The following is a 13,277-nucleotide window of genomic DNA, read 5'->3' on the forward strand; positions in this document are numbered from 1 at the left end:
TTTACAGAAGAAAGAAGCAGACACTTGTGGGACTCAGAAACAAACAGAATATGATGTTTGGGGTTTTAAAGATACTTGTTGAATGAGTGAATGATCAGGCTGTAACATCCGCTCTCATGTCTTTTCTGATTCCAGTGGATTGGCCAGGTGAGGGTTTTCTGTGTGGTTTCACTAAAGATGCTTTTAGCTTGACTTTAACAACTCGGTCTGAACGAGCAACCTGACACAAACTGATTTGTGTGTCTGAGTGCATGCGAGTGTCTGCGTGTGTTTTGATATTTGCATTTTTCTACGAGGCGCTTTGGTTTGTTTGCTCTAATGTTTTCCACTCAGGTACTAATAATAACTGGAATGATGTTTGTCATCGTGAATGACTTAAAGCTAACATTTATATTCAACATGTTTTTGTTTCTCAGTTCTTTTTATTGATCGCATCATGTGTTATTTTACACATTTGCAACATATAAGGAAGTTATTTATAAGGTGTTGAAGTGCATTGTCAAATGTTTGTCACGTAGCTGTCATTAAATACATTCTGATATAAAGGAATTGAATTATTATCACTTTACATTCAGTATATTTAAAAAAGGCATATTTGACAATGCAGCAGCAGCAGCAGGCTGGATTGAAAGAACATGTTAACTGTTTTCAGTTCTTGTGTTTATGTGTGTTCTGTGTGTGTGTTTCTGTCTACATGCGTGCCTTCAGACGGCAGCAGGAAATCAGACACCCCTCTCAGTAATCATGACCCCCGCACAGCTGTGCAACTTCGCACTGCACTGAAGAGGCTGAAGGAAATAATGGAGGGGAAGAGCCAGGTATTCACACCCATCTCCACCTTTACAAACACTTTCTCTGCTGAGAACATTTTAAACAGAAATATTTTTAGCCACAGCACGTTGGAAGCCTTTAGTGAGCTGAACCCACACAGTTCCTCTTTGTGGATAAAAGCGTTCTGCTCTGGTTTCTTTTTCCCCTTTCAGGACAGCGATCTGAAGCAGTACTGGATGCCAGATAGCCAGTGTAAAGAGTGTTACGACTGCAATGAGAAGTTCACAACGTTCCGCCGCCGCCATCACTGCAGACTGTGTGGCCAGATCTTCTGCAGTCGCTGCTGCAACCAGGAAATCCCTGGAAAGTTCATGGGCTACACGGGTAAGTGACATACTCACGATTACTTAATGGCTGGGGAAACAAAACAAGGTTAATTCCTGTTGCCTGTTACATAATTTGTCGACTAAGAATAATGCGCAGTTCCTTTATTTAATTCAACAAGCGTGAAATCACAGTAGCTGCGACCTCTGTGCCAAGTTTTAGTCTTTAAGGGTAAAAACTGTGGCTGTCACAAGGTGGGGAGATGTTGGTGGCCAAGCCACAGAGCTGCTGGTCGCTTTCAAGTAGGAGGTTTGTTTTTATGACCGATTGAGGCAGAGTATGTACTTATGTGTCCATCCTGAGCATGGCCTCACAGGAAGTCCTGTTGGCCTACTTGAATAAAGCTTGTACCCTCTGCAGTCGAGGTTATTAAAGGCTCAGACATCTATTGAAGACTTTACTGTAGCTGTGAACTTTTCATCACCTGGTCAGATTTGTTACATTGTGCAGTGAAAAACACTAAAAACACTCCTCCTGTCCTTCATCGTCTCTTGGATTTCCCCTCCCTGATCCCAGGAGACCTGCGGGCCTGTACGTACTGCCGTAAGATAGCACTAAGCTACGCTCACTCCGCTGAGTCGGGCTCCATTGGAGAGGACCTGAGTGCCTTGTCGGACTCTCCCTGCTCCGTGTGTGTGTTGGAGCCCAGCGAGCCTCGGACTCCTGTGGGTGGGCGTAAGGCCAGCAGGAACATCTTCCTGGAGGAAGACCTGACCTGGCAGAGGTGAACACACACAGACACACACAAACACACACAGCAGCCTTGTAAAGTCAGATTTGAACAACGTACGTATGTACCCTAAAATAATCGAGGTAAAGTGGAATTAGACCCCGCCCTCTAGCATTTACAAGTGGTCTTATCATTTTCCACAGTTACTTGGTTGCTCCATCGTCCGCCATATCTGCTCCTGGGATAGCAAGACACTAAACTTCCACATCGTCAACGGCAGCTTCACTCCCACCATTTTTACCTTTCACAATAAAAGCCCTTGGCATACACACTGCTTCACTGCTTAGAGGGAACTTAACTCAACTCAGAACATTTTGCTAAGAGTCAACGCAACAAAATATTTTACAGTAACTGCAGAAATCTGACACAGATACTGTTTAGTAATTGGGCATATGTACTGATAGCTACTGGGCAAAACAAAAGCACTATCCTAGGTTTCATTACTGCCCACGTCAGAAGGTCAAAGGGCCAAACGCACCGTTATGATGTCCATCTTCTCGCTAGCATGCTCACTAGTCACGTTTACAGTTGTGACGGTACAACTGGAGATACTGCTATCAGCAGAAATCAAGACATCTCCTTCCATAGGAGAAAAAGACACGCAACACTTCATCCAACTCATCATAAGATGGGCAACTTATAAAGCATTAGCCCCACGTCACGGGGGCGCAACTTACACTTGCATTTATCGCTGTTGACTTGTGAGCCGATCACTTGAGATGCATTTTAATACCAGGTTTAAACAGGCTCAAAGAGAGGGCTGCTGATGGAGTGAGTGTCACGCATCATGCTGTGTGTGTACAAACAACCAAAATCCTGATTTTGTATTTTACATATTGTTTGCTGTTGTACAGATTTGTTCCTTTGACATGTTCTGATTTTGCTTGCGATGGAAACACACTGCCCTAGTTTATATTTTCCTCCCTCTTCAGTCTGTGCTTGCTCTTTTTCCATCTTGATTTTCTACTGTTAAAAACGTGTGTTAGTGTGTGTGTGTGCTTTGTATGTCCTGTACCCTGTGCATGGTCAAGACTCAAGAAACATAATCATATCACATCATGTTAGACATGCAGTATCTGCATCAGTCGGCCCTGACTAAGAGGAATTAAGTGCAACAAATAAGAAGTAAAGAAAACATAAGACTGTCTCTGCAGCATGTGATCTGACAGGGCCAGTAACACTGTGTGGAAAACTGTCTCTAATTAATTAATGAATAACTTCAAAGAAGAAACGAGGGCACATCTAATTTAGGAGGCTTTAGTAAAGCATGCCTGTTTGGGCACGAGGACTGCTCTCATCCTCTTCTTTTAAGTTACTTTTTAACTCAATGTTAATGGACTTTAAAAAAAAAAAAAAAAAAAGATTTCATTAACCATGCACACAACAGGCTAAAATAAATGTTCTTTGGTGCTTGTTTTTGCTGCTGTTGTTGTGATTCGGTGTGCTTTCCTGCTCATTTTCTCTGCCTCAAAGACAATCTGTTTCCTCTCTCTCTCCTGGCATAGAAAAACTCCTATTGGGATGAGAAAGAAGTGAGTCTTGCTGTTTGTTTTATTCATTTTTCACATCTGTCTGAGCTCAAGCTGTCTGTCAGTAAAAGCTTTCTAGGTGTGTAAAAAATAGTCTTCTGCATGCTCAAATTCACTGATCATAAATTAGACGTGCTAACATAGAGAAGTGTGAAGATAACCACAGAACGATTATAAATCAAAGTTTCTCTGTGTGTGTGTTCGTCAGTATGATTCACCAGGAGCAGCAGAACAGCGGCCTGACTTCCAGACTCACGACGCTACAAGAAGACGTTGGCAAATCACCGGCCAGGAAGAGGTCGCTCACTTTGCTTTGTAAAGTACAGTGTGTTCCAGCTGCAGTTACGTGAAGCCAGCAGAGTGAACCGTCCTTGTTTGTGTCCTCTCAGGTCGGCCAGTGTGACCAACATGTCACTGGACCGCTCTGGATCCTCCATGGTGCCCTCCTACGACAGCTCGGTCAGTCCACCAACCAGCCGGGCCATGTCGGGCACCAAGAGTGGCACCAAGCTGGACCACAGCGAGGAGGAGAGGAAGATCCTACTGGTGATTGCCTGATTCTTTCCTTTTCACTCCAGCCAGTGTTACTTCCTGTTTTTCAGTTAATGTTCTCTGTCACACAGATTAACAGCTGAATGTAGTCCATTACCATGACAACCAGATTACTGTCCAAGCATACGTGTCAAAACAGTAGCATGGATGTTAGCACGCATGACGATAGCAGTCACTTTAACATAAGTTATGAGGATTTTTCTCCAGCGCCCTGAGGTCCCCATCAACCAGCAAAAGTCTGGACTTTAGCTCTACCTGCAAACGAGTAGGGAGCTCGGGGCGCTGGCGCCACAGGAGTAAGCCAAACATGGTTCATCTGCACACACTGCGATGACACAGATCTGGTTGAAAATCTGCAAACTTTCCCTTTGCACACTTCACTGTAGATGTCAGACGTTAATGACACAAACTCTGTGAAAAAGTTGAAGCTTGACGGGGCAGTACTGGGTCCACAACAGAAACAATCCTAAAACCAAAGCTCACCATCTTGTTTTGCCTCTGACACATTTATCCTGTGATCTGTTCATCCAGTCTGAAAAGAGGAACAAACCTAATCGTTCCCATGATTAAACATTCCTGACACCCTGCAGGACTCGTCACAGCTGAAGGACCTGTGGAAGAAAATCTGCCACAACAACACAGGGATGGAGTTCCAGGACCACAGATACTGGCTGAGGACCTACCCCAACTGCATTGTGGGAAAAGAGCTTGTCAACTGGCTGCTGAGGAATGGCACCATCTCCACCAGGTAACATCTTACTGGGCTGTTCTTTTCTGTGCAGAGAGTTGCTTTCCTGTACGTCCACACCTACAGTATCTCCACACTTTGTTTTAGCACTGTGCCAGAGCTGGAGAAAGGTCTGACTGAAAACATCATAATTCTTCTTTAAACCATAAACTGTTTATAAAGATGGACGACGGGTCTTTACTTACCATCACTGTACAGAGCTGAAGCCAGAAAACAGGTAGGCTGCTGCCATCTTGTGCTCGTGCTATTATTTGGAGGCCAGAGTCGGCGCAGTAGCAACCTCTGCTGTGTTGAGTTACTGCCCAAATACCAGTCCCACGTAATGGCGAGCACACCGATTACCGCACATAGCTGTTAATCATGATGCCAAACCCTTTTTTATAGCATCAAACAGCTAATTAAAACAAACCTTAAAAGAAAATCGAACACTTGAACAAACATCAGCAGGATAAGAACTACCTAAAATGACAGAAACAATCTTTGGGAAAAATTTGATGTGTACTTGGAGTTTGTAGTTTGGCCCATGCTCATCCGCTAACATGGAGGGGGAGGGCTTTATGACCTGTACTGCAGCCAGCCACCAGGGAGCGATCAAGATGTTTTGGCTTCACTTTTGGGGAGCTGTCATGTCATCCATCTTTATTTCACAGTCTTTGCTTTAAATCAGTCACACATGACTTGGCAGCTCTAAGCTCAGGATGCAGCGATGGTGGCCTCACAAAATAATGTTGGAAGACAGCAGGAGGTGAGAAGATCCTTCAGAAATAGGCAGCAAATGGCAGGTTTAGGCTGCTTTAACACCAAAGCAGGCACTGAAAATGGTCATTTGAATATGGGAAGTGCATCTTAGCTGCGGTGGTGAAGCCTCAGATGATGGCCAAAAAAATTTGTTTTTAAAGGCAGTGCTGCTGCGAGAAGTTGTAGTGTAATGCAGTCTGACTTCACGTTTCATGTGCTAATCACGTAACCAGAAAGTAGACTGGAAGACACCCCACAGGAACAAGTAATAGTAATGTGAGTGAATAAAAGGAATGAAGTGTGTATTAACAGCTTGTGTGTGTGTGTGTTATCCTACAAAGGAGAGCGCTCGGTTTGTTTGTCTCGAACGTGTGATATTTTTGACAATCAACAGGAGCCAACATAAACAAACTGAATGAAGACAAATACTCAGTTGCTGTGATGAGGACATTTCTCTCCACCCTTCACTCCTCCACAAACAGTGCATTAGTAACACTCTGACACCGCCACACAACCCTGCCACTAATGGCCTCAGCTCCTGATTTGGTGTGAAAGCAGTACATCCTTAGCCTGAGTGTCAGACTGAAGCTCCCAGAACCTTCAGTCTGACATGGCCTCCATTGAAGGCGATTTACAAGGGGGAGGGAATTTGATTTTTTCCCTAACCAATCAGTAGAGATCAACAACTCACCCAGAATCTGACGTCATTAGTATCCATGCCTCGGGGGTGCCGAAAACAAGCGAGCATTGCCCGTTTAAAATGTCTCCGTCGTCGTGCACGCCCAGCTGCATCGCCGTTAAATCCAGTTTAGCAGCTTCCTTAATTTGGTCCTCCATTAACGCGAGTAGTGGCGAAATACCTCGATAGCATCGTTAATGTGGTCTGTAGGATCTGTAGCGGTCGCCATTGTTGCTATCCTCACCAGTTACCCACCGGCGTACAGCTTGACATCAGCGTGGCGCTGATTGGCTAATCGCTAGACCCCCGGCATTCATTGGTCCGTCCATCGTTTGGACGAGATAAATCGCAAATTCATTGAAGTATGCCAGACCAGAGATGCAAGCCTACTCAGTTGAGTGGGCGGGGTCTGTGGTCTGGAACCAGGCTAGTACATCCTGTGAGTCAGATCACTTCCCTGTGCAGAGAGTTGATTCAGATATGGGCTCATCCTTTCTATCACGTCTGCTCTCTGACTCTGTTCATTCCTGTGACAAATTGTTGATCTGTTAGATGTAAATATATTTTCTCTGATGCTGGTTTAACAAATGAATTTGATCTAAGCACAGGAACATTGTGCAAACATGCAAATCAAACTGCAGCTGAAAGTGAATCTGTGTGTAGATAGCTACTGTTTTCTCTGTCTCAGTCCTTCCTGCTGCCACGGTGACTCCATGTCAAAGTCTGAAGCTGCTCTTAATCTAGTCTCTTCCTGTTACACCCTCCTTCCCATCCTGATGCTTCTGTGCTGCAGGGCCCAGGCTATCGCCATAGGCCAGGCGTTAGTGGACGGTCGCTGGCTGGACTGTGTCACACACCATGACCAGCTGTTTCGGGACGAGTATGCTCTCTACCGCCCCCTCCAGGTAACCGCTTATTTCACCAGTTAATGCAACCCACATCTCCACAGCATACTCGAACAGATCATGTGTTGACATTGATTGATTCAGCGGCGTCCTCTGATAACAGCAGAGGACATGTCACTTGTAGCTCGTGATGACGTCTTTCTGTCTGGTCTCCAGAGTACAGAGTTCTCAGAAACACCGTCTCCAGACAGCGACAGCGTGAACTCTGTGGAGGGACATTCAGAGCCGTCCTGGTTCAAGGACATCAAGTTTGATGACAGCGACACTGAGCAGCTCGCAGATGAGACGGAGTACAACATGCCGAGTATGTGTCACACATGTTATTAATAAAACATTTTGTTTCACACCTGCAGCCTCGTTGGCTTGGATCAGTGCTCTTTGCACAGGCTGCCTTCAGTTAGCTGTGTTTGGTTTTCAGTGGTGGAATGTAACTAAGTACTTTTACTCAAGTACAAATGTGATGTACTTTTACTTTATACTTGAGTCTAGTTTCTTTTTTTTTCAGGCCACATTTTACCTCCTCTCCACCACATTTCAGAGGGAAATACTATGTTTTTACTCCACTACATTTATCTGACAGCTTTAGTTCCTTTACAAAGTGAGGTTTTTACACAGTAAGCGTACAAAGTAGAACTCTTCACGGGTCCCAAATGATGGACTTGAACCCTAATGGACCTGTGAAATTTGTTCTGAGATCAGATTATTTTTAAACATAGAGATTCAGATCTTTTATTTAAGTGTCTCACACCAAAGAATGTCCGGTATGAGTACTTTTACTTTAGTAAAGCATCTGAATACTTTGTCAGCCTCTGTTGGTTTCTATGAATTAAAATCCCGGCTGCAGCTGACTGATGTGTCTCTCTGTCCAGACTCTGCCAGCCCCAGCAAGAGAACATCTGTCAGCAGCTTCCAGTCAGTGGTTGACAGTGACTCTGCTGCTTCCATTAACCTCAACATGGAGCAAAACAACGTCAACTTCCACATCAAGAAACAGTCCAAGTATCCGCACGTGCCCACTGGCGCTGAGCAGAAAGGTAAACATTAACACACACAGAATATAATTACACAAACAAACATATCTTATCTTTTAAAAGAATCACATGATCTGATCTTCAACATTACAAACCAACTCAACACTTAAAGGTACAACACTTGTCGTGTATCTGACGAGCTCTCTGTCGTCTTTCAGCTGAGTTTCTTTTGTCTGAGGATGGAGGTCAGAACATCGTCATCAGTGATGCCTTCATCAAAGGTAAGAGCTCTGCACTTCCTTATCGATTTCATTAGACAACACACTGAACTTCCCTCATTAAGCAAACCTGCTTCCTCTTCCTGACTTCCTGCAGAGTCTCTTTTCAACCGTCGTGTGGAGGAGAAGGCCAAAGAGATGCTGTTCACTCCGCTGGGTTGGCACCACAGCTCTTTAGATCAGCTGCGAGAGGAGAACGGAGAGAAGAAGGCCATGGAGAGGCTGCTGTGAGTGGAGACAGTTATACCTCTGTTTGTCTCCAGTGTCATTATATATCATGTTAGCGGTCCGTGTGGGCTGTGAGAACTTATCATGTTCACTTTCATCTATTGATTCAGTCAATCAAACTTTATTTGTACAGCACCTTACACACAGGTCAGTGCAGTTCAAAGATGTCTAACAAGCCGATAATAAGTGTAGACCCCTAGAAAAATGTAATACGATACATATATATTTTTTAAAGATTATTTTGGGGCTTTTTGCCTTAAATGACACGACAGTTGGAAGTGGGAAGAGGGGAGAGAGAAGGGACGACATGCAGCAAAGGGCCCAAGCTGGAATCAAACCTGCAGCCACTGCAGCAGAACAGGGCCTTTGTACATGGGGCACCTGCTCTTCCCACTGAGCTACTAGGTGCCCCGATAAAACAGATTGAAAAAGCTTTAATAACAGTAATTATAGTAAAAAAAAAAATGTTTAAAGAACTCGATAAGATAGATTTAAAAGTTCTCATTACAGTTTCCCACTGCACAAGATGATTTCTCCAAATTCATTGTTTTATCTGATGATAAGTCCATAACCCAAAGGTAATTTAAAGTGTCATAACATAAAAAAAACAACTATCGAACCATCAAACATTTGCTACAAACAAGTGAATTTTCCACCTCTGTAGAATAAATAACATTCGTCTTCTCTTACCTTTGCTTAATAAATGATTTAGAATTTAGTGGTGGAATGTTGAGCTCACGTGGTCAGGATGGTCTTACCAGGCCTCTAACCATCCACCTCTCTGCAGCTCTGCCAACCACAGCCACATGATGGCGCTGCTGCAGCAGCTGCTCTACAGCGAGTCTCTGTCTCTGTCCTGGAGGGACATCATCGTCCCCGTGGTTCGTCAGGTCGTCCAGACAGTGCGGCCTGACGTTCGCAACTGCGATGACGACATGGACATCCGCCAGCTGGTCCACATCAAGAAGGTCAGACACAGGATCATGACATCAGTCAAACTGTGGTTATGTGTCACTCTCTGGAGATTATACACATTCATTTAACTGTGCACAGGAAACTAAAATTAGCTGATTACACTTTGTTCTTCAGGTGGTTTCAGAAATATAACTGAATCTCATTTGTGCTTCAGATTTCTGGAGGCAGAAAGTTTGACTCGACGATGGTGAACGGCTTCGTATGCACTAAGAACATCGCCCACAAGAAGGTCGGGTCAAGTTCTTCCCTTTCACATTAGTTTCACTTTTTGAAATTAGCAAAAATACTGAGTATATTGGTAGTTAAAACCATCAGTATATTGTGTTGGAGGTGTTGATACTAACTGGAAACCTGATGTTACAGATGAACCCCTACATCAAGAACCCCAAAATCCTGCTGCTGAAGTGCTCCATAGAGTATCTGTACAGAGAGGAGACCAAGTTCTCCTGCATCGACCCCATCGTGCTGCAGGTCAGAGCATCACTCTCTTTAAATTTAACCCTTTTTACCTGATGGCAGCTGCATTTGCTTCAGTTATCTGAATCTAAGAATTTTTGTTAATGTCCCTCAGGAGCGAGAGTTTCTGAAGAACTATGTGCAGCGCATCGTAGACGTGCGTCCAACCCTGGTGCTGGTGGAGAAGACTGTGTCTCGTATCGCTCAGGACATGCTGCTGGAGCACGGCATCACGCTGGTCATCAACGTCAAACCGGTCAGTATAGTATTAGTTTGTCAGTTTTTGCATAAAGCATAACAGTTTTGAATTTTTGTTAACATTTAGAGATCTTTGAATAACGTTTTCTACAGACGGAGTTTAAAGGAGTTTTCAATCTGTTGGTCTTTCAAATGAAACTAGAGCTGGAAAATGATTTAGATATCTAATCTTATTTCTGCACAGAGCATCAACAGAGAGGCCGAGGGAGGCATGGAGACAGAGACACTTTGTCCTCGTTATATACATCTTGTTTGTAAAACGTCTGTGTTGTCGCTGCATTTTGTAAACCCATCTGTCGCCTGCATCCAGGCGCTGTCTCAGTGTCTCACATTAGACTACAACTGCCAAGAAGAATGGGGATGATCCACCTCACACACAGACTAGCAAACGAACACTCACCTGACAAGATAAAGCAGCTCTGTCTCCCACACATGCAGGGCAGCGCTGTACTGCACATGTGCTGCGGCCATTTCATTCAGCTCACAGACCAATGTCTCACTGTAGACTAATGAACAGACAGATTAAACAGAGGAGCAGCTCTGTGTCTCTTTGAGTGTTGCTGGAGGACACTAAGAGCGTATTAAACAGCATAGTAAACAAGTTTTAAAAACACTAAGAGTTCAAATAACTTAATATGTTGTCAGTGTTAAAAGCTTTTACTCTTTCTTTTTTGTAAATGTAGCAAGTCTTGGACCGGGTGAGTCGTATGACCCAGGGAGACCTGGTCATGTCCATGGACCAGCTCCTCACCAAACCTCGTCTGGGAACCTGCCACAAGTTCTACATGCAGCCCTTCACCCTGGCCAACAGTAAGAAACACACCTCCACTCTCAGTGTGAGAAAACTCTGTAGAATAAATCCTGATGTGTTTTCACCTGTCTTTCCAGACGAAGCGAAGACCCTGATGTTCTTCGAGGGCTGTCCTCCTCATCTCGGATGCTCCATCAAGCTGCGTGGAGCTTCAGAGTACGAGCTGGCCCGGGTGAAGGAGATCATCATGCTCATGGTGTGTGTGGCCTACCACTCCCAGCTGGAGATCTCTTTCCTCATGGACGAGTTTGCCATGCCGCCCAGCTTGGCCCAGAGCACCTCGTTCCCCTGCCTGCTGGAGGGCGCCTCCACAGAGGAGGAGGATGGAGAGATGAGAGGGAAAGAGACAAATGGAGACAGAGAGGAGAAGACTGCAGTGAGCGAAGACTCTGCACAGGGAGGACAACCTGAGGAAGAATGCGGAAAGGAGGAGGAGTCCAAAAACGGAGAAACAGACACTCTCCAAGAAAAGCAGAACCCCAACACACCCTCCGCTGTCCAAGAGGAGGAGGCTGTTAACAGAGAGACAATTACCTCCTCGCCATTTTCTAGTACCCTCGCACCACCTCTGTCTGTCTCTCCTCCATTCCTCATGGAGGACGACCAGGAGATGAGCTCGGACACTCTCGTCGGAGCATCTGAGGGGGAGACGGGGGAAGAGGTCAGCCTGGTGAAGGAGGAGGATGAAGGGGACGGTTCAGAGACGACAACGACTCCCAGGCTGTTCCGAGACCCTCTGCAGGATGACACGGGGATGTTTGTGGCCGAACAGGTGGCTTCATCTGACGACCGTCTCAAGTCCATCACTGCTGTCTTCAAGCAAGAGCTCAAGGACATCATCCTGTGCATCTCGCCCTTCATCACATTTAGAGAACCATTTCTTCTCATGCCTGCTGGCATGCACTGTCCCAGCAGGGATTACTTCCCCGAACAGGTACTGAGCTTCATGTTGTCTGTTCTGTTTACATTTACTCAAAGGATGAGTTCAGTTTGTTTCAACCTGGACACTGTTTTCATGCTATTGTGTCTGAGTGACTGATGGGAACAGCAATTTTTAAGTCTGGTCCAGTATTGAGCGAGAGCGCTTCAGCCAGCAGCCACATGTTCACACAGTCTATATATGTCCACTAAAAGTGTTTGTTTTTGTCACTGACAGGCTCAGATTGTTCTAAGTGTCCGTGATAATCCGACGATAATGTACTTGATTATCGCCTCAGTTAGTCAGAAAATATTTCATCCCAGTTTCTCAGCATCCAAGGGAACTCTTCAGATGTCTTGTTCTGTCTGACCATCGGTCCAAAACTCAGAAATATTCCATTTCCAGTGACATAAAACAGAAATAAGTAGAGAATCTTGATATTTGAGAGGATGAAAACAGCATATTTTGGCTTTTATAGCTTTTAAAATGACTTCAACAATTAATCAGTTATCAAAATGTGTATTTCAGTATGAATGGCTGCGGCTCTAGACTGTGATTATTTGTACAATGGTTACCTGTGTTTTCCCTGTCCTGTAGGTCTACCTATCTCCTCTCCTCAACAAGGATTTCAAAGAACTGGACGGGCGTAGAAAGCGGCAGCTCCTTAAAGACTCCGCCCCCTCCTCTTTGGTTAGCGGACAGACCAACGGCACCCCGCAGCCGAAGCCCATCGATGTCCTGCCCTCCCACAGTCTCACCAGCACCCGCATCATAGAGCAGCTGAGCGGCAGCCAGGATCTGGCCAAGATGCTGGCAGACTACAGAGCAAAGGGAGGTCGTATTCGACAGAGAGAAGTTACCACTGACCTCTTCGGCAGCGGCGGCGCTGCAGCTCCTGTCACAGCCCAGAGCAAGGCGGCGGACGTACCAGTGAAGGCACCGGTGAAGGCTGACAGCGAAGAGGAGAAGACAAGTAAACTGAATGACATGAGCTGGGCCCCCAAGGTGAGCAGTGCTGATGTAACAGCTTCTCATAAACAAACAAAGGCTTACATGCTGTTAATCACCAGAACAAATTGTGAATATCATTTCCTCACTCAAACATCTGAAAAGAAGATTTTTGCAACATTTTGAAACTTGAGGTTCTGAAGGACAGGGGTGATGTGAATGGGTGAGCAGACGGGCAGCAGAGTTCTAGATGTACTGGAGTTTATTTAGGAGTTTGTAAAGAATGCTGTTACAGTAGTCAGTTCTGGTTGTAATGAAGGCATGGATGAGAGTTTCAGCAGCAGTGGGGGAGAGCGATGTCTTTTAGGTGGAAGAAGGCAGTACTGGTGATGTGATT

General features: G+C 45.1%; 1 protein-coding gene across 3 annotated transcripts in view; it reads left to right on the plus strand.

The window, feature by feature from the left end:
• The window catches only part of pikfyve (phosphoinositide kinase, FYVE finger containing), a 34,986-nt gene that overhangs the window by 9,691 nt on the left and 12,018 nt on the right, over positions 1–13,277 (plus strand). For 2 of the 3 annotated variants that reach the window (XM_050048705.1, XM_050048703.1), the window contains exons 4-22: positions 709–818; positions 984–1,155; positions 1,672–1,879; positions 3,391–3,417; positions 3,623–3,712; positions 3,804–3,960; positions 4,557–4,714; positions 6,925–7,036; positions 7,193–7,340; positions 7,906–8,070; positions 8,226–8,288; positions 8,383–8,512; positions 9,301–9,481; positions 9,643–9,717; positions 9,852–9,959; positions 10,060–10,200; positions 10,886–11,012; positions 11,091–11,947; positions 12,530–12,937. In XM_050048705.1, coding sequence (XP_049904662.1) covers positions 709–818; positions 984–1,155; positions 1,672–1,879; positions 3,391–3,417; positions 3,623–3,712; positions 3,804–3,960; positions 4,557–4,714; positions 6,925–7,036; positions 7,193–7,340; positions 7,906–8,070; positions 8,226–8,288; positions 8,383–8,512; positions 9,301–9,481; positions 9,643–9,717; positions 9,852–9,959; positions 10,060–10,200; positions 10,886–11,012; positions 11,091–11,947; positions 12,530–12,937 — 3,437 coding nt within the window. The remainder of the gene's footprint in view (positions 1–708; positions 819–983; positions 1,156–1,671; positions 1,880–3,390; positions 3,418–3,622; positions 3,713–3,803; positions 3,961–4,556; positions 4,715–6,924; positions 7,037–7,192; positions 7,341–7,905; positions 8,071–8,225; positions 8,289–8,382; positions 8,513–9,300; positions 9,482–9,642; positions 9,718–9,851; positions 9,960–10,059; positions 10,201–10,885; positions 11,013–11,090; positions 11,948–12,529; positions 12,938–13,277) is intronic. The other variant, XM_050048704.1, reaches the window with a different exon arrangement.

Source organism: Epinephelus moara, chromosome 7 (genome assembly GCF_006386435.1).
Source record: "Epinephelus moara isolate mb chromosome 7, YSFRI_EMoa_1.0, whole genome shotgun sequence".
Taxonomy (NCBI): Eukaryota; Metazoa; Chordata; class Actinopteri; order Perciformes; family Serranidae; genus Epinephelus; species Epinephelus moara.